General features: G+C 40.9%; 2 protein-coding genes across 4 annotated transcripts; both read right to left on the reverse strand.

Annotated features, from left to right (window-relative positions):
• Positions 1-123: 123 nt before the first annotated feature.
• On the reverse strand, positions 124-15,299 carry LOC109980815 (G-protein coupled receptor 22). Its single transcript, XM_020629338.3, has 2 exons — positions 15,084-15,299; positions 124-1,802 (listed from the first exon to the last, which is right to left on the reverse strand). The coding sequence occupies exon 2, from the start codon at positions 1,695-1,697 to the stop codon at positions 171-173; it is 1,527 nt and encodes a 508-aa protein (XP_020484994.1). The 5' UTR covers positions 1,698-1,802; positions 15,084-15,299; the 3' UTR covers positions 124-170.
• Positions 15,300-16,687: 1,388 nt separating this feature from the next.
• Positions 16,688-20,754, reverse strand: cidec (cell death inducing DFFA like effector c). Of its 3 annotated transcripts, none has more exons than XM_029276523.2 (6): positions 20,564-20,751; positions 20,328-20,457; positions 20,076-20,217; positions 19,615-19,764; positions 19,100-19,290; positions 16,689-17,628 (listed from the first exon to the last, which is right to left on the reverse strand). In XM_029276523.2, the coding sequence occupies exons 2-6, from the start codon at positions 20,390-20,392 to the stop codon at positions 17,448-17,450; spliced, it is 729 nt and encodes a 242-aa protein (XP_029132356.1). In that variant the 5' UTR covers positions 20,393-20,457; positions 20,564-20,751; the 3' UTR covers positions 16,689-17,447. The 3 variants fall into 3 exon arrangements, with proteins under 3 accessions (XP_065810708.1, XP_029132356.1, XP_020485073.1); XM_020629417.3 differs by having other exon boundaries at positions 16,690-17,628; positions 20,328-20,396; positions 20,564-20,739; XM_065954636.1 differs by lacking the exon at positions 20,328-20,457 and having other exon boundaries at positions 16,688-17,628; positions 20,564-20,754.
• Between the last annotated feature and the right edge of the window lie 720 nt (positions 20,755-21,474).

Genomic DNA, 21,474 nt, shown 5'->3' on the forward strand with positions numbered 1-21,474 from the left:
CTGCTGCCTGAGGTGAATGGTAGCTGTGTTAAGCCTTTACTGCTGGTTTTATTGAAACACCTCCCAGAGGCAGAAATGTGTTTTTCATGCACTAGTGAGTTTCATAAAAGAACACACCAGTGACTCATTTCTGGTTTTAATTATACAGTTTGTGCCCATGTGTGTCCGTCTCACAGGACCTCTGCCAGGCAACGGTCAGTTCCTTCGCTTGCTTCTAGCCGCACCTGCCGGCTGGTTTTTCTGTTCTCCACCCAGGAGTTGTGTATGACCGTGGCCCCTGGAGAAGGATCCACCTGAAGCAGGGACACCACCCTCTTTTTAACCTTTGAACGAAGAACACGCCGCAGCTTCTGTCGGGTGAAGGCATAGAGCAAAGGGTGGGACACGGTGGTGCCATAGGCCAAGGCAAGGAACCAGAGGCGCACGCTGACCAGGGTGTCACTGGGGCCCAAGCCCAGGATTAGTACATTTGTCACAGAGAGGGGAGCCCAACAACCCAGGAAGGTGGTGATGATGATGAGGGACATCCTGAAAACCCGCCTCTGCCGCTCTCTGCGATCCCTGTGTCGCCTCACTGCCCGCCTCAGGGCAATGATGGCAGACACAGAGGCCTGGACACCCATGGTGGCAGGCATAGGAGTCGCAGCACCTGAGTCTGAGGTCACCAGCGGGGCAGTGGAGGACAGGGCAGGAGGGGAGGTGGCTGTGGGGGTTGGGGAAGGTGAATGTATGAGTGGAGGATGGCTGAGCTGTTTGGTAGCATCCATGGTGCACTGCTCCCCTCCTTTATCCTCGCCATCATTCATTCTGAGCCCTTCCTTCTTTTTCTTTTGTTTCTTTCGGCGCTCTCTGCAGGAGGGGCCCTTGGGCCGCTGGTTCTTCTTCATCTGGGAGCCAATGCGGATGTTTAAAGCCCTCAGTATTTTGGAGTAGGTAAACAACATGACCGCCACTGTGGTAAAGAAGATGGGTACCTGCAGAAGGAGATGGTAATACATGCCCAGGTCTGTGTGATAGCCCTGCCCGCCAACACACAGCAGAGTCTGGTTACGCCACGCTGGCACCACCATGCCATTGACACCATAAGAGGAAAACGACATAGGTGTCTCCTGCCCTCTCTCCTCTGCTCCGTCTCCGGTGGACCATTGCATCTCCAAGAATGGGATAAAAAACACAGCCACAGAGGTGACCCAAACAGCAGCCAGGAGCAGCGTTGCTCTACGTGTGGTCAGCAACCTGTTCGCGGGTCGTACTGAGATGTCATATCGGTCCAAGCTGATTACCAGGATGTTGATGGCTGTGGCTATGCTGGCGAAGGTGACGCAGGCCTCGTGGAAGCAGCAGAGCAGGGCCAGGTTTGGTCCTGGAGGCAGCAGCACAACCACCAGAGTGAGAGGTAGACACAGCACACACACTGCCACATCCAGCACGTGCAGATTCACAGTCACCATGTTGCTCACAGAGTCCACTAAGTTAGATTGAGAGCAGTAGAGCACCAGCACAGTCAGGTTGCTGCTGAAACCCAATACCAGCTCCAGCATGAGGAAGGCGGTGAGTGACACCTGGAAGCCAAGCGAGTACGGCATGTACCAGGACGCAGGACTGATGGACAAGCCCTCTCCTCCCATTCCCTCCAGGCCGGCCGATGACCCTACCCACCCTGTGGTGGCTGGACCTGTGGTGGCGTCCGTCTCCATGACGACCTGTCAGCCCTTATATATTGTATCTGTCAGTCTGAGCTCATATGATGCACCAGACTGAGCGTCCATGATGCAGGGATGACAAACAGCTTGGTGACAGCACTGGGGAGACAGGAACACAATGCAGACAGATGAGAGAGAATCAAACACATTTTCTCCTATACTCTCATACTGCTCTTACCCCTACCCCTTCTTAGACAATATGCATTTGTTCACAAGCAGATGGTGCAAAGCCGGCAAAGACATTGTGAGAAGCTAAACAACTATGTCGACTGACAAGGTACAGTAATATTACCAGATTTTGCGCAAAAATGACTCTGCAAGCGTCTTCAGCCTTTTGTTTGCAAACTGTTTTAATGTGGAGTAGGTGTATGTATATTCAACTGTTGCCATGATATGTACAGGCTGTGGCCAAATTGCTACATTGGAGACAGTTATTTATTATACTAGGTGTGATAGGTTTGTATGGTTCCAAAGTTATTAAGCAAATTTGAAGATTGACAAGGAAAGATGAACTCTGGAATAAGATGGATGTATTGATTTATTTGTCTGCAAAGCTGAGACAAAACTTGGAGCAGATGACTTTCTACACCCGGTAAAGCTACTAAACATGAGATGATGACACCGATATCCATACAGCCAAACATTCTGTCAAAGTCTAGTATGAATAATATCTGACTGCATGGATGTACACTGTTTTTTTTTCCCGGTCCCTCTCTCTTTTTACCTTCTAAGCTTCATCCATCTCCGTCCTCTTCCTCTAGCTCCAGTTATTGTGTCAAACTGCACAGATACCGCCTAACTGGCTTCTTTTTAAAACTGAAGGCTGGTGCGTGAACTAGTACCATAAAGCCATACGCGAGATTACACATTACAAGGATTGCGCTGCATTTTGGGAAACTGGCTTGCAGACAGACGCTTTTCAGCTCTAGGCCTTCATCAGCGATCAGCGCTTTAATGAAGGCCTAGAGCTGAAACACATCTGCTCTTACCCAGATAAAGGAAACTTGAAGGACATTTAGTGTGCTGACTTTTCTGTCTCTTTCTATTTCGAGGATGACAGTGATCCAATTATTTATTTGAAAGACTGCACTTTGCTGTCAGTATCGTAACATTTGATAAAGTCTAAAGTGTTCTCTGCTTTTATTTAGTGCTGCAGCGCACACCTGTTATCTGCTGCAGCAGTCTGACAGAGCCTGTTGGTGTTGGTTTGCACACAGAAAGCATCTCTCTGTATTGACAGCCAGAAGATTAAAGGTTTTGTGTCAAACAGTCCCTCAGTCATTGATTGGAAGGTGATTGCACCTGTGGGAAATCAATTGAGTGATTACAATCACAGCTTCCTTTCCCCTGAATAGATCATGAGGTGAACATTTCTGCATCAAAAGTAAAAAGAACAGAAAACAAACAGCACAGCAAATCAACTCTCAACCGTCATCTTCACAACTCCTCTCTGGCAACAACACATCCAGTCAAGCGATGGACTCTTTCTGCAGTTCTCCCCAGTTTCTGTTGCCGCGGCAACCCCACCACAAGGGCCTAGATTAATGAGGCCACAGGTGCTATAGTTTTGAAGTGTATGACACCTGGCTCGTTGGTAATGTCATGCTGGTGGCAGTGTAACAGTAGACATGTTTAAGTCTCTCAACTACAAAACAAAGAGCTTGTAAAACATGTTACATTACCACAGAAAAACGCAAAAAAAGACACACACAAAAATTTTCATGCTGCTGCATCAGCGTTGGCCTGTTGAAGTTTGAATCAAAATGTCAACTGAATATTGCACTGAGGAAGTGAATGCTGCTAAATTAATGGTTCACCTTGAAACTGATGTATGATACAAAAAACAAATAGCTACTTGTGAGGGGAGAAAAAAAGAAATATTCACATTTGAGAAGAAGGTTAGTGAAAAAACATCAAGTAAAAAGAGGGAGGGGTAGGGGCGCTGGTGGCACAGTGATTAGTGTGTGTATGGAGGCTGCAGTACTCCGGGCGGGTGGCCCAGGTTCGAGTCCCACCTGTGGCTCCTTTCCTGCATGTCATTCCCCAACTCTCTCTCCCTGATTTCCTATCTCTCCATTAAAAGCCCAAAAATAAATATTTGGAAAAAAGGGAGGGGTCAGATTTTTAGTTTAAATTGTTTGTCTTTGTGTCTTTCAGGCTGTTGCAGTATTGTATGCAGGGTTACTTAAAAATCCTTAATTTCAATTCCTCTTTTCCTGACCTCAGCAACAATCGAGAGGTTTGCATCAGGGGATTTGAGGGACTTGGCAGGAACATGAGTTTTAACCACGAAGACAGATAAGACTAATTTAATTCTCTGACCGACAGGTAACTAATGTTTTAAGATTGGAGTAATGTTGCCTCTGCTTTACTTCAGAGCATGTGCTGCTGGAAGACAAATGCAGTAGTCCAGTCTGCTGGAGATAAACGCATATATGAACTTTTTTGTCTAAATAGCAGCAGTATATGTACAGTAGTTCACATTTATATGTCTTAAAAAATAATAATCTAGTCAAAGTAACTGAGAACTTGGACTCTTACTTTTTTCAGTTTCGTTTTAATTAGTTTAACTGTCAGTATTTTCCTGATGAAGGTCTAGTAAGGACACATACCGATAACTGTTTGTTTGCAAGTTTGACAATGTGCAGGAGTAATGATGAAAAGAATATAGTCAGTGAGATTTAACACGCCAAGCACAGAAAACTTAAATACCCTTGATAATAAAGTTGTAAATAAATCCTGCCCACTACGCTCTCCCAATGAAAGGCGTCTGATCCAACCTTCACAACAGGGTCCTAAGTCTCTAACTAGACTCTTCTCCTCTGTCGCCCCCCGGTGGTGGAATGAACTTCCAAACTCCATTGGATCTGCAGAGTCCCTCTGCACCTTTAAGAAAAAGCTAAAGACCAGCTCTTTCATGAATACCTACGACCTTAATGATGACGGTCTCCATATTATTGATGACGATGGTTTTTGTTTGATAACGATGACTTATGAGATGGTTTCTATACTGATTAGAGCTCTCAAGAACTGCGCTCAATGTTGTGCTTTGCCTCTGTGCAATGCCTGTCAGCAAAGCTGATTGTTTGCTCTTACTGACATTGTTCCCTTTTTTCTAGATCCTTGCTTGTGTTGTTCTTACTCTCTGATGTACGTCGCTTTGGATAAAAGCGTCTGCTAAGTGAATTGTAGAATTTTTGAAAACAACGTTTTAAAATCACTGGGATTGAAGCAAAGAATGTAGACAAAAACATTCTGATATTTAAGATTTTTGTCAACAGACTCATATTAGAGACGCATGCAATTGAAGACACTTAGGCTAACTGGCATATGATGTTTAGTATGAACTGAATAAGCGTTTTCTACGAGTGTTGCAAAAAGGTGATGTGTTAAATATTGCCTATTGTAGTCTGTGTAACATTGTCTGTTTGACTTTCAAATGTTGCTGTTCTTCCTGGGCATTTAGATGGCAGACTGGGAATGGAAAGCCCCTCAGATCAACAGCACTCTTCTTTATCTATTTTCAGTAATATAAGCAAATATTAGACTTTATGGAAACAAGCACTACAGCATGAGCTAAATTAATGAGGAACAATTTATAAGTTAATAGTTAATATCTCACGGGAAAATAAGGAGAAATAAAGAGGGGACAGTGGGAACTGTAATTTGTAGAAAAAACAGGGGCTCGGAAAAAAAGCGTACAGTGAACAACTGAAGGTGTGCACAAGTACAGACCTGCAGCCCCTCTCTCAGTTTGCAAGTTTCCAGCTGGTCCGTTCGTGAGCAGACTTTCCGATTTTCATCAGAGGCTGGAATTGGGGGAGAGGGCAGATAAGGAGCAAAGCGGGGTTGTCTGGATGGAGACTGGAGAAAAACTGAAATGGATTCTTGCCAAAAGAGTGCAGGCATCACCTGGAAGTTACAAATCTGAATGCTCCCTAAAAGGCGGGCACAGATTACACAGCATGATAGGAAGGAAGTTGAAAAAAGGCCATAGCCAGCAGCTCAGGTAAACAATAAGTCCCATGGAGCAAAGGTGGCAGATTTTTTTTTTCCACTCTAAAATCTGACATCAACCTCTCCGGGCTGCTGCCGGTTTCCTAGTTGCTTTCAGTACCCAACGGACCACTTCAGTCCCAACAGACTTTGCTCATGATTGCCTGAGTGAAAAGCTGCATGATGACTACACAGGTTAGACTCTTAACGCACAAGGAAAGGGAGGTGGAACACATTTTTTTTTTAAATCAAAAGAGAAAAGTAATCAGGCTCAATGGCCCAGCAGCCAATCATCAATTGAGCCATTACATATTTTTTATATAGAGAGTGATGGCTTTGGTTTGATTTTTATGTAACCTTATTTTTTAGAGGTAATTCTCGACAAAAAGTGCAGTTAAATTGGTTTTCTCTAACCTTATTATATGGAGTCTAAAGAGATATCCATGTGGAAAATAAATCCTTCTTCTGACCCAGCTGTGGCCCAAAATGCCCCATCTGCCTCTGCCATGTTCACACTGTTTCAGCAGGTTATTAGGAATTTCTCCCTCTTTGGAAAACTGAGTCTGACTGACCTCAGGGCCACCAGGTTAGACCGTCTAAGGCTCAGTTCAACTCGAAATCCAGATGAAACCTTGTCAGAAAGCTGCACAACTACTTCTGATTAGTAGCTTTGAGTCAGGTGGTGAATGTGAAACCAAGAACATCTAAAGGTTTCCTAATTAAGTCGCTGCGAGTGGAAGAAGCTCACCAGGGAATGCTCCAGGTGACGTGTGAGAGTGACCTTCTCTAACCTTGTGCAAGGCAATAATGCCACGTAGACCCAGACATACAGAGAGCCGGTAAAATGTCACACCAAGGTGATGACTTTAATCAATGGTAGAGCCATTTTAGCAACACCTTCTGCCTTTACTTCTGACACATTAGGAGATCGATTGTGAGAGCAATGACAGCAGACACTGGAATTCAAGTCAAGACGAGTTGAGCTCCAGTTTAAGTTGAACCTGGAGGATGGAAGTTGCGTGATATACAGACTTCAGATTTGTCACTTTGAATCATGAATCTGAAAAACTGGTTGAAGAAATACATTTGTTGTTTTGGAATATTCACTTGTTATTTTTGTTTAAGAGAGTAGGATGAGAGAGAGTAAGTGAAAGAGAGAGTGGAAATCCATGCCCTTATTTGTTCATTATGAATTTGGCAGCCAGGAGGTTGTTAGTTTGTCTTATCTTAGATTAGCTCAGTTTAGTGTAGGAACTGGAAACAGGCAATCAGATAGCTGGGTTATCTCCACCGGTAATAAAGGAAACCAACCTGCACCTCTAAAGTGTATCAATGAACGCGTATCTGACGAGGAAAAACAACTTAGAAAAGACTTGGTTATGGTTTTGTTGTTGTCTTCGCTGGTCAGGTGATTCACATTATCAACCAAAAAAGAAACTCTGTGTGTCAAAAAAAGCTCTTGTGTTTACATAATAAGTGGGCTTTAGAGGTAGTGGATTTAGTTAGGAAGCCATTCATTATGCCGAGGCCAAGTCCACGGGCTCCTGAATCCAGCTTTATAACTCTACTTTACATGACATTGGTATCTATCCTCTCATCTAAGCTTTGAATGTACAGTATATTTCACTACCTTTCTTAATAATCTATAGCTAAAAAACAACCTTTTCTCCAACATTTCAATGTGTGTGTGTACTATAGTCTCGTTACATGCCATGTCAAGCAAATCAACTGAAACTTATTATGCTGTAACCTTTTGCTTGTTGATACTAAAGGAACACATAGTTAATTGGCCACTCTGCTACAGAGTGTGTGCATCACCTGCCTGTGAACATGCATGTGACATGGCAACCGCCACAGATATGTCATCTGGATGATCGAGGCAGGCATTAAGTATGTGGCTATTTAAATATTAAATATGTGTTTTTAAATTATCAGCAGCACATTGTTCAGGTGCTTTGGCTACAACAGTGGACGAGTTGATTTGCAGTTTAGTTGCTTATCATGAAGAGCTCATAAGCGTAATGTTACATGGGGCACACACTGTGTAGGGTTGGTTAGGACCTTAATGTTATAATCCCTTTGTATCAGGATGGTTTATAGATAACTCTGTTTGAGTTGGAGAATATTGATTTCTGAGCCGTGCCAAACACTTAGCAAACACCACCTCTCTACCTGTTCTCCGTCAACATGTCCATGCTGGTGCTGGAGCTGCCAGTACAGGGCTGGGCAAGTACTGGAAAAATATTGACTGTACAGCACCAATAGTTACTATTATTAATGTTAAATTGTAGCTATACATGAAGTGCACTCCGCATTCGTCTTGTGAAATGTCTTCAATTAATTCACATCTCAATATATGTAGCTGGAAAAAAAGTCTTACAATCTCAGTCTCACAAAATCAAACACTAGAATCTAAGAAAAAAGTGTTTGACGCTCAAATTAGTTGTTTCTAAAAGACAAACATTTCATTGGGAACCCTTTCGACTGCCCCGGGACTCACTCAAAGCCGCTACACTTAAAAACCTATCAAATTGCTGAATCTGGTGTTTTCTTGGTCATTTCTGGCTGCAGCTGATGCCTGATATTTCCAAATATATCTAGATATTCCTTTGTTGCTGCATAGCACTTGACATTACACCTGTGTCCTTAACCCATTCATTGTTCAGTTCAGTTACGAGGAGTGTCTCTTTAATGTGCATCTCATTGTTGTTCTGTTTATGTTCAAACTTATACTGTTGTTTTTATTTGACTGTTTTAAGTAGATTAATAGTGGAAATGATAGAAATTATATCAGCCTTAAATCTATCATCAGAAATATTCATTTTAATCTAAGAGGTACAATAAATAATATCAGCATTTCATTTAATATAATGAATACAAATATTAAAGTGAATCTCTATCAACATACTTGTTACTGCAAATATTACACATACTTTTACCATTATCACTGACAGAGCTAAAAATCTATCTTATCCATTGTTGGTGTTGTTGCTGCTCTGTCACTTCCCTTCTTCCTGCATCTCACTCTATCCCATTTTTCAAGTCCAGCACAGTTCAGCAAATGGCTGTTCATCATGAGTCTGGAACTTTTTTGGGTCTTTGTAGACCCAAAATTGGGTCTTTGTAGATAATATAACAACCAGTAAGGTTTTTTTTGGGGGGGGGGGGGGGGGCTTTTTGTGCATTTAATTGAGATATAGGACAGGGGATAGATTCAGCGAGAGGGAATGACATGTGGGAAAGGAGCCACAGGTGGGATTCAAACATGGGCCACCCGCTTGGAGGAGCAAAGCCTCCTTCACTGCGCCACCAGTGCCCCACTTTTTTTTATTTACAGAAAAAACTCAACAGGGTGCCGATAAGGTGATGACTTCTTTCAAATCCTGCCTCAAAAGCCATAACATTTGTTGAAAATTGGCGCTGAACAAATAAAGATTGATTGATTGACAGAAATGTGTCGTTGACTTTACATCAATGTTCAACAAAAACACAGAGAACTCTAAAAGAAAGAATGCTTTGGATTTGTATGAATCACTATTGGCCCCATTGAAACAGACTTGAATGCAACAATGTAGTTTGGTCCCTGAGGGCTTTAGAAAGTAATTCTGAAAAACACAAGAAATCAATGCAAGTTGAAGACAAGCACAATAAAGACTTTAATTACAACACCTCATCACGAAGCAACTCCCAAACCCTGGAGATGTGTTGGATAATATGAAGGACCCCACCCCCCTACCTTTAACAGTGCATGAAAACCTCAGAAACTGAGGGTTAATTTTCCAAATGATGCAGCATTCAGAGCTTTCATTTTCCGCACAGTGTTAAGCGATGCTTCACAACCTTTCCCACTCAGGGCTAGGGAGCCAGAAAATATGTGACAAGAGACCGTATAGCATGTATAATTGAACAGCTATAGCCACATCAGTATTTCCCAGAAGCAGCAGCACAACGATTGAAAGATGAATGGCAGAGAAGATAATCTTGCTATTCCTGTGAGACCAGCTGATGTAACAGGTTGTCAAAATGACATATAGTGTGTGAAGACAGGAATGCACATTAAGGTACAATGAAAGTAAAGGGGACACTTTTGATGTCAGTTTTATTATGGGAATACTTCTGTGTGCATTTTCCAGTATTTGTATCTACATCTGTACTTATCGGAAGGAAGAAGGAGTCACTAACTTCTAGAAGTATTTAAGCTATGTCATTAAACTAACATTATATCAACCTCTGATACTTTATTGAACTCCATACAGCATTACAGGCTAAACAAAGTTTGCAGTAAATCAGTTTTACTTAATTGAGATGCAAAATTATGCAGCAAGGTGCCAAAAAAAAAATCTAATCAGAGCGTCAACTGAACCGAGTGATGCTGTGGGGAAAGTATGAAGTTTCTGTCATGTTGTGCTGTTGAAAATTAAGAAGACAATGTGGAAGCAGGAAGGAACCAAGTCATTCAGCAAAGTATGGGCGTTCACAATCAAATAATAAAGTGTTTATAATTACATTTGAATCTAGTAGTTGAGGGTGGATTTTGCAGTCATTACAACAGTGTAAAAAAGTGTTTGGTTTTTAGCAGACAAAAGCAGTGCACAATGACAGAAACACTTCTGCAGTACAACAAACTAGGTTGGAGTCAACGTGAGGACACGGAGCATGTTCACTCCCTCTATACCATAATCACATATTTCTGTGTGTCTGTGTGTTTCTGTGTGTAAATAGACTCCCTATTGAGACATCAGGCTTTTTGTGAGCACTTACTCCAGGCGCTGCTCCATGATGGAGACTGTCATGTTGGAGCAAAACACTTGCAGGCCACTGCTGGGCCACAGCACAGGGAGAGGCACATACTCCTATAAAGTACTACACATGCCTCACACAAACTCACACACACACAGTTGTACAACAGGACGCCTGCTGAGTCTGAGTGGTCTTGTGGCTGAAGATGAATACAGAGAGGAGTCTCATCCAAACCAAGAATGGAACATATTACAGGGTTGTAAATGTTAGGGATTATTTTCTTCTGCCAGCAGATGAAATGTAAAGTACAAACTGAATACAGAATTCCCTACTGAATCTATCACCCTTATACGCATGTCTGCCTCGAACACGATAACTCTTTATGCATGACTTTGACCTTTGAATACCCTCCACTACTACAATGACTATATGTCAGCACTCTGGATAGTATAAATAGAAGTCAAATACTGCCCACATACCAACTGTGTACATGTTTAAGACACACAGAGTGTAGCAAAATAAACGTTTGCACACTTACCGGTAATTGTTGTGCACTTGTGGTGAATAGACTATAACTGCATTTCAGCTTATTAAGAAAAGATTACTTTGTATGAATAAAGCATAGATAACAACAGGCACACCACACACAGCATCTGTGCCTCTGTGAAGATTATAGAACCTTTAATCATCATTAATCATATTTACTTTCACATTTTAAAAGTCATTTTAAAAACTTAGTCATGGTCAATTTACATGCTGCTTTTTTAAACATTTATTTTCAACGTCAGTTATGAACGTTCATGCACATCTATGAGGGTGAATGTAGTGTGATCAGCCACGGTCTGTGCTGATTTTATTTTGGTTCAAAATGCCAGTTTATTGCATTTGATATTAAAACCTCCAAACTAAATTACATCAAATTAATGCAATTCAAATTGAGGTTGAAGTGACATGAATCACATGTAAAAAACTGTTGGGATTTTTGCTGTTAGCAATCTAAACTAACTTAAGTTTCACTTTCTGAGTAGGTGGAGACAGATGTTGTAAGGAGACTGATTTCTTTAACCACTTCATGTTGATATTCATCGCTGTGTTAACATGTTTATTTAAATTAATATCTTTATCGTATAATGGAAGATGATATTTTCCTGTCAGTAGCGCAACATAGAAGTTGACAATGCATCTCCTGGACATGACTGCGTGTGTGAAGATTAATTGATGTTCCAACAACAACTTTATCATCTTTTGCAAATGAAAAAAGCTCAATCATTATAATTCACATTCCCTGGACAGAAACTGAATAACATTCAACTGTTTGTAATGGCTCCTACCCTCCAAAATATACATCTCACTGTTAAAGTTGAACATGCTTTCAGCTCTAGACAATTCAACATCTACAATATACCAAAAATACTCATACAGCTGCGTTACAACAATGACGGTACATGAAGGGTTAGGGGTCTGCCTCTCTCTGATTGGTTCATTGACCCTCTGTCCAGGGATTTTATAGCCCTTAATTGTGGCCTTTGTAAAAACAACTATTCCTTCTTTGCAGAAATCCAATTATCATGTCCTTCCAAGACATAAATATTTTGTTTTGTTTTATAACGGAGGTGAAGAGGAGGACAGCAGGCAATGTAGAGAAATACACAACGAGGAGCTATGAGGGAGAGTAAAGTAAAGCAAAAACTTGGCTTTTTCAGAAGACTTATCTTTTATGTATGAATATTTTCAAATGACAGCTAAGACAAATCTGAGAGTGCACCTTTTGCTATCTCAGTCATTGACCAGAATACACTCGGTATTGGGAAACAAATCCATTATTCAGACGGACTCTCCAAACTCCAGGCAATTCAGGTTTGAGCAAAGCACCCAGGCTCGCTGTGGGTCTTTGTCATGTCCTGTTACCTGAATTATTTATTGCCCAGAAAAAATATAGAGCTGAAAAAGCCATTCATTGAAAACCTGAGCGTGGGGAAGAGGATGAGAAAAGGGAAAAGGTGGGAAAGAGCAAATAGAGACAAGTAAAAAAGGTGTAGTGCAGCTGACAGATCCTGTACAGAAAGCCACTCGGGGATAATTCACGAGCTTTTTAAATGCAGAATTAGATAAACAGAGGAAAATCTAAGAACTGGAGCCAGTAAGATGGAAATGGCATGATGATACACACACACACACACACACACCTGCATGTGTCCAGCAGGATTTGTATTTGTCTTCCCTCCTTTATGTTCACAATCAAAGCAGTCCACAACAAAACGCAGGAACGCCACAGAGGAGTAACAGCTCAGACCCAAACGCTTTCGTCAAGACTTCTCTCTTTTTCTCTTTGCCTTCCTCCACCTCCACATTCTCTCATCCAACCCCTCCCTTATCCATTACTGCTCATCTCACCTGCTACGTCTGCATTTAGTTTCATTATTACAGTCTTAATTTGTCTCTTTTAATGTGTCTTTGATTTGTTTCTATATTTACGATAAATAATCAAACTATTGCTTGTAATTGATGGCTGAAAAGGAAATTGGTGAATATAGCATGTGGTTTGTGTGAGTATGAAATAGACTACCGGTAAGGAGGGTTGGCAGTTCTACATTTCTGAGCAGCATTACCCCATCTGACAAACCTCTGATGGTTAATGTTTGTCTGATATGCCCATCTAATATTCTCATTTCTGTTTGTCCTCAACAAAAACTTTATTTCTCTAAAGATTAGCTGCGGTAGCTAACAGAACCACAGTGGCAGCTTTTGTAGCTACCAGGTAGTAAACTGATTCCACAAAAATAATACCCTGGTCATACCAATCCAGAAGGTGCCAGAATTTCTGCATCAGCTGTAGCAGGTCTCTGTAGCTTCAGTAGCAAAGCTAGTTATTTACTATTAGTACTAGTTATTTATTATTAGTTATTTACCATTACAGCTCCCGGTAGCTACAATATCTGCCATGTCAAGCTACCAGAAATACTGGTTGCTACTATAATTGAGCTTGCCCAATGCCCTTGCTGAGTTTTTTTCTACATTTTTTATTTTTATTAAATCATTTATGTAGTAATTTTAGTCATTTTAGTCCCCAAAACATTCTGATTTTGTCACCACTTCCCAAATTAATGCAAATTCATTTTTAGAAGAATACAATTATTGTTTGAGGACTAGAGATGATAATGTTAGACAATAATAGACACTAATTATAGTTGGGAGATGATTTGGGAGCTGGTGTTAATAGCTGCGTGCGGCTACCAGAAACACAGCAGTAGCTTCTTGGGATGTGTTTTGGCAGGCTACCATAATACCCATGGTCATTAAAATCCCCATACAATGAAAAATACATTTAATTAAAATAATTGTCCAAAGGCTGCCAGAATTTCCGTGGCAGCTCTAGCAGGTCTTGGTATCTACTGTAGCGAAGTTACCATTGAAGTTCCTGCTAGCTACCATAAGTGCCCTGTCAAGGTACCAGAAATACCATCTGGTGGTAGGCAGCAGCTACCAACTGTTCACTTGCAGCTGCTGATAGCTGCCGGTAGATATCGAATGTGGTGAGCTAACATACCATAACATCATTGAGCTTGCCCTCTCTCAAAAAAATGTTGATTGACTGGTTTGGTTTGAAACCATTCTGCATGATATAATTCAAAGAAGACCTGAATGAAACCAACTGATGATTATAATTAATTGATTAACTAATTAATTTGAATTTGGCAGGGTGGGGTGGAGGTACTGTTTAATATTTTGGGTAAAACAATGGAGTAGTTGTTAGGTACTGTTATTAGATTTGAATCTCCTCTTCATTTAATCCTTAAATCAATGATAAAGACTTTGATGTAATAACTTGAAGTTGCAGTTTTTTTGTTGGAGCCACAATTAATCAACAAATGGACTCTAATGAGCAGTGAGGAAAAAGGGGAGAGGTTTAATACATAAAAGAATACTTAAAGGGTTGTTTTCCCCCTTGGATGTTAGCACAAATATCATAACTCAAATGCAAAACATGGAAAACAGAAACATTATCCAAACAGACAACCAGGCTCTGATGTACAGTAAGCATGGTGGGATGTTTCCAGCGGACTGCAGCGAGGACTCCCTGAGGAGCGTGGGAGAAACACAGCCTCAGAGCCCGTTACCGTGTCAAGCACCTACTCCCACATGCAGCCCGTTGTTTCTAATAAAACCCTGATTCAACGGCTAAATCAATATTTGTTGGACCTCTGAGTGCCAAACAGGTTGCACGGAAGAAATGCAAGTACCCACTGTTGTAAAAAAATAATAATAATAAAGATAAAGGTAAAAATAATGTACATTACCAACATAATGTTTGAAGATTATACAGTTTACAAACACTAGGCTACAACTATATAATGTTACTGGTTTAAAAAATATACTGCGTAAAAGTTTCACTGATGCATTTTGAAAAGTTAACAGGCTTTTTAGTTTGTGACATTGATAAGCACATCTTTATTACACATAGGCTAATGAAGAACTGACTGGTCGAATCGACTGGACAGATAATGGACTCTTGATGGAGACCTGTGCGCAAAATGCTTGCTCAATTTAAATCTAAATTTATTTTACAACAAAAATGGCGGCATAAAATGTGATTTCTTTACAGCTTCAAAGCGCGTGAACGTTTAAGGAAAACTGCACTCTTACCTCTTGTGTGGAAATCGTGCGCTTAGCGTGACATGTCGGAAACCTGTGTGCTGTTGATGAAGCTTCCCTTCTGTCCTGTGGAGCAGCAGAGCACATTCTCAGCAGCTGCGGCAGCTCCACCAAAAGCATGAGAGAGTTAACCTGCTCAATGGGATGGATGAAGCCATGCACTACCCACGGACAGAGCTCAGGCTCCTGCTGGATGGCATCAAGACTGACAGATGGTGGGAGGTGCCTTATCTATTACCTATGTCACACAGAGAAAAATACTCATAACTGAGAGTAGTCATTGGAATATGAATTTAAAGTCCCAGGCCATTTTTTGTGGGCTTAATTGTCAGTCACATTATATAATGATAGGGGGCAGCTGTTAATGCAATTATTAAAACAAGGGTATAAAGAAAGCAGTTTGAAACGGCAGAAATGTATCAATTAACCCAAGTGATGTCACTTGAATTAGGTGAGGGTTTGAGCTTACAACCCCAAGGTTAACCATTTAATTAGATAGTTGACTTAATGCTTCATTAGCTGCTGCTAGAAGAGTACCTTTTAACAGTTGTTGTGGTTTGTGTGATAGAGTCAAGCTGTAGCAAACTTTAGGAACTTGTGGACTTTAGGAACTTGTGGACTGATTAAATGCCTATTGATGTCTGCATTTAGCAACATCTGAATGCCACTGTGTTGGGTCATCACTGAAGACTGAAGGGGCATGATGGCTGTTCAATCAACTTCATGAAGACAAAATATAATTATGATATACTGTAAAATTGAGAAATAGGCTTACATTGTCATCCCAACACAGGTCATGTAACATTTACATCTGTTGGAGTCCTATTTCCCTCCTCTAGAAAGACAGGCGACCATGATGCTTTGCTTTGCTTTGCGTATATGACAGTCTGAACTATCTGCCTTCAGGTGACATGTCACTAGGTGTTGACAAGGATGAAAAATGCATTGAATTAAAATGAAATATCTTGGGTTATGATGGATCAGTTTGGATCCCTTTCTGAAATAATGTCCATTTGAGTTCACATCCAAAAACAAGTACATTGATTAATTTGTGGACTTATCTTTCAGCGAATACCAGATTCTTATTGTTCTTGTTTTAAAGGAGCTCTCAAAGAATGTGGCAAGTGTAACAAGTCCTGATCATGTGTTTGTTTTAAAGGTTGCAAACTCAAATGACCACAGATTCAGTAAACAACTTAAACGTCATCTGCACACTTTCAGTGAAGTGGAAGAAAATCTAACCTGTCAAACAGAACTGTTCAACAGGTGGAATGTGTACAACCCATCTAAATGCAGAAATTGTACAGAGCTGCAATAAAAACACATTTAAACATCACAAAAGCCCTATTCAGTGTTAACTACAATGAATGTACATTAAAGCAGGAGGCAGCCAGCATGTACAGTATCTCGAGTGTTTTCAGTGCACACAAAGAAAAGCATATGACCAGTGTTAACTTTGACATGGTGTGTATGAGGGTGTGTAGCTAGAGGGCTAGAGGTCATGTATAAATATATAGTTATAAGAACAACTGTGTAAATCTCATATGGTCCATGACTCATTCCATAAACTCTCATGTGTTTCATGTAAATATGGAGCAATCAGAGAAGACTGCTTGCAGTTCTTTTATTTTCTTAATGTTCCTAAATTATCTAAAGTAGATGATGAAACAGAGAAGACACTTGACCCATTGAATATCTCTGCCCCAGACAGTTCAAATCTGTCCTCAGCTTTTTGCTGCAACCTTCCAAGACAAGATGGCAAAAGTGGCACTTCTTCCTCCAGCTAAGGCCATCATCTCTCTCTCTGCTGTTAGGATAATGGATTGTTTCCAACCCCTCGCCCCTTGCAGCTGCTTGCCTTTCCTTCATTCTCTTTCTCTGGTTTTCTGAGGCACCAGCAGGCTGCAGCTGACAGGACGGTGTAGACCAGGGGACAATTAGGGAAGCGTGGGAGAACCAGCTGGACCTGTTGCCAATTATGCTGACTATGACCAGGAACCACACTTCCAAAGCCAACTTAATGGGCTGACCCTGTACATCTTTGTAGACCGATTGTGGACCCTATGTAGACACAAACTGACTGATATAATTTGGAAAATAAAAAGTGTCAGTTTAATTCATTCATCTTTAAAAGGTAAAGTTACACAGCAGTGAGTAAAAGTGCTTTCTCAAGTAAAACTTTTATCTACATATGTGGCAATGAAATGTAACAGAACAAAAGTAACCAAGGAAGGAATCTGAAAAGTCTGCAGACTACGTAGATTACACACACAGGCAGAGATCAGCTGTTTCATCTACATTTTGTCTAAGAGGGAATAATGTGTTTCCTGCCCCGTTGTCAGCTCCTGTGCATCATCAGTGGGCTATCTTCCCCAGCAGCATCCCCTGCAGCTGGCTGATCCTGCTCTCCTGTGGCAGCGTAACGCCGTTCTCCACTCGCTCGTCCTCCTCCAGCAGGTGCTCGATGTAGCAGGAGGAGCCCAGCAGGATGTGGCCTGTAGCCTGCATGGAGAAGATGGTCCATCGCAGAGCCTCCCTGGAGGGAACAGCGCACAGACGAAAAGATGGAATGATTAGTCATAAGAAGAAAACTTTTTTCAGCAGATACAGTTAACACACACAGGGAAGAATCATGAGTAAGAATGAGCATGCATGAATATATGAAGAGAGAAAAAAATAACTTGGAACAACTTGAGTAATTGTTACAGAAAATGAAATAGACAAGCATGACAGGTTAAAAAAATTACTGACAGGATATATTCACTACCTCAGAATATCAGTTTGGAATTAACTTCACATCATACAACTGACTTCTAAAAATGTCGCAATGTTACATTTTCCTTCAGCAGAAGCTTTGGTCGAAAGCCACGTATATCTGAGAGTAAGCACAATACAAGCAATGATCTAGACAGGAGGAAAAAAACTTAGTAAGTGCCAACAAACAGCTTCTAGTCCGATCGGATTTAGGGGCTGCAAGGCAGTGCACGGAGGCAGTGCTAAGGGAGTATAGTTATTTTTTTTATTATCCCCATAAAAAACATTAATGGCTTCCACATTGATATCATCATTAGCATGAATATCTTTATCAACACCATCTTCAATATCATCATTATCAATGTCATTAAGTGCACAAGTGTTCATGTGTGCAGAAAAGGGCTCTGCAGATCGATCGGACTTAGGTAACTCATTCCACCACCAAGGGATTAGAGATGAGAAGAGTGTAGTTAGCAACTGTTGGCCCTGTTGTGATGGTTGGAACTGGGGACTTGGATAATGGGGTTTAGGTATGGAGGAGTTGTTTTTGTCTTGATTTTGTAAGCCAGTAACAGGGTTTTGTATTTGATTCAAGCATCAGCTCTTTCTGTTGATTAGGGGGGTTGAAGACCAGTGGGGCTGCTGAGGTCTGGATCATCTGCAAAGGTTTGAGTGTGCATGCATGGAGACCTGCCAGTAAAAAGTTGCAGTAGCCAATGTGTGATATAGCAAGAGCCTACACCAGGAGTTATGTTACATGTTTGACAGGTAGTGTAATTTCTAAGAAACAAACCTATTGCTGCATGAAGCAACAAAAGCCACATTTTCAACAAGTTTGCAAAGTTTAACTCTCTTCAATTGAAGCTTCATGCAAAAGAGGAATTCAGCAGATCTCATTAGGGATGACATAACTCCTCAAAAAAATGAAACTATTAAAATCTAGACTATGTTTTTCACCAATTCGACTATTTCAGCTCCTCTACCAATACAGTGAATTTAATTGAACCCATTCAGATAAATTTAGAATAGCTGTGCTAGGTTTTGGACACAGACTACCATGAGTGGATTATAAATGAATTAGGAACTCATTAACATTGATCAATTTTCATCTCCAGTATTTGATTTTCATCTTGCAGTACACTGTTAAGGGGTATCCAAAGTTATGCCTTGGTGCATAAAACAGAGGAACACTTTTAATGAAGAAACAAACAAACATCAATTACATAATAATTGAAACAAGTATTTTTCCTCACTTAAGCATCGTCTTTGCAGCGTAGCAGCGCAGGTTGTAGGACAAGGAATAAGCTCCATACAGGGTTGCTTTCACGTTGAGGCAGCCGATGAAATCATTGGGGTTGTTCTTGTAGAGGTCAAAAGTCAGCTTCGCCACATCTGTCCTATTCTGCGGCCTGCACTCACTGAGCTGATCTTTGGAGGGGTTGAGCTGTAGGGTGATAGAAAGGGAGGCATAATTCAGATAAACAAGGTGCAGGCACATTTGGATGCTCTGACTCTAACAGGAAACCGGCCAATTGGCAGCATGCAGTATGTGTTATTCTTCAGTCTTTAGAGCCTTGTAATCATTCATATTCATGATGTTGTATTAAAGAAGCAGATATTTTCCTAACTGTTCATCTACTACATCTATCAGCTGAGCAAAGACAGATGATTAAAATGATAAGAGCTCCACTGTGCAATTTAAAGCTGAGGCAGTTAATCAACAGTGTCCCCTAGTGGTTGATGTGAATAGTTTCAATCACTGTCGTACTGTATTCGGGGTCCACTTCTGCTCCTTCTCCAGCACCATGAGGACAGCGTTTTTAGGCAGGGTCTGGAAAAAATCCTCACTGTCCACCCCTGTGCCGTCTTCATCCAGCAGCAGAGCGCTGACACATGGCACACTAAACGAGTCGCTGGTCTGAGAGGTCAGGAAGGATACGCTCATTAAATATGCCACACATCACGTCAGCCAGCTGTACCATCAGATATGTGAAAAGTAACGACCAATAATAGAGTGAACAACTTACTCATGTGAACTTGAGTCAGCATGAGTTTGAAATGTCCATGATGAAACAGATGGTGCTGCAGTAAGTGAGTCAGAGGTGACTCTGTATGAGGTAGTTTAATCCTTATACACACCCTGCTTCAAGTTCTCTTTGAGTAACCGGGTGATCATTCATCCACACGTAAATCACAACATCCTCTGCCCTTTTAACCCTTCACACTCACCTTGTTCATCAAGTCCTCGAGCGTGTCCGCCATGATTCCCTTCTTCACACTGCGATCAGCATTAGTGACCCTAAAGGGCTTTGGTCGAGGACCCCGACCAGACAGGAGCTGATGGGTCATTGAGGCGCTGGCTGTCACACACCTGAGGAGAGATCAAACAAATCAGTAGAACTTCTCAATGTTAAACCTTCACAGCAATAAAGGGTAACAATACGTTAGTCTTCTATCCAACTGATAGAGCAGTGCTTTTACTTAGAGAGGGAAGATGGAGTCAGAAGGCTGAGGGACTTCATTGCATACTCCATCTGCGGTTTCATCAACCTTAGAATTAAAGGAGCGTCAGTTAAGCATTAGACATGAACTGCAGGGCAATAGATTATCCCTAGGAGAGGACAACAAGAACATTGACATGTTTTACAAAAAGAGCACCAAAAACAGCTCATTTTGAAATTTTACAAAATTGCACAATCAAAATTAAATCAACTTACATCTTCAAAAATGTGGCCCTTCACCACCTGTTGTCCTGAATAGAATCCTTACAGGGGTCTCCCAACTTCTCTGGACTCTGTTTTGATAAATAAGCCTCTCCTGTAACTCACACTCTCTGGTTGGTGTTTCTTGCACCACTTGGTCACTGAACTTTGTGCTGATGATTGCTGAACTATTTGTAAGCCGTCAGCTTTATTGTGTAATTCTCTATGAACACTCCCATTGACACTGCTGTGTGAAAGCCGTGGATTACTTGTTGTATTTACAAACAGTTACTTTAAGTTAGCATCCTAAAGAGGCACCACAAACAACTCTTCTCTGGTTGTAGCATATGCAGCATGTGTATCTAGCAAGACAGTTTTAGTTTAATTTATAAATCTTTTAAGGCATCAGCATATCTGAACAGTCTCCATTGAATCTTATTTCTACTTAACAATTAGGACAAAGACAATCATGTGTGTCAAGTAGATTATCCAGATTAACTTGGACATTGTGATCAGAATGAGGTTAAAAACAAACATTTTTAAGGCTTTGGGCTGCACAAGCCTTATTCATATTGCCTCTGCTGTAATGTTGTGGTGGCAGATTTTTTTTATCTGTAGCAGATGGTTAACTGACAATGTAAAGTGAATATAATTAGGATAAATATTCTATTCATAGATGATATGAAGGTTTATGGTCAAATGACTGGAATTCTGTGATAAGAAAATATGAAATAGGCCCTGAACATAAGCTGATTTGTCGCAGTAGAGTTTCTAGATTCTGATGTCACATTACATAGTCCTGACCATGTAACATAATGTGTTCTACTTTAGTACACATCTCTAAACTCTCATTATTAAAAAAAAAATGTTTTGTTGTGTTTCATAATAACTTATTCAGACTTTAACTTCTGAGTCATTTTTGATAA

This window comes from Labrus bergylta, chromosome 5, assembly GCF_963930695.1.
Source record: "Labrus bergylta chromosome 5, fLabBer1.1, whole genome shotgun sequence".
NCBI lineage: Eukaryota > Metazoa > Chordata > Actinopteri > Labriformes > Labridae > Labrus > Labrus bergylta.

What these genes read in the sequence shown, in the direction of transcription:
- LOC109980815 (XM_020629338.3), bottom strand. Translation starts at nt 1,697, where the DNA reads ATGGAGACGGACGCCACCACAGGTCCAGCCACCACAGGGTGGGTAGGG.
- cidec (XM_020629417.3), bottom strand. An exon ending in AGAAGTGGACCCCGAATACA is followed by an intron (nt 19,291 to 19,614) that starts GTACGACAGTGA and finishes ATCACCCTACAG; the next exon opens with CTCAACCCCTCCAAAGATCA. An exon ending in GCTGCAAAGACGATGCTTAA is followed by an intron (nt 17,629 to 19,099) that starts GTGAGGAAAAAT and finishes TGTTCCCTCCAG; the next exon opens with GGAGGCTCTGCGATGGACCA.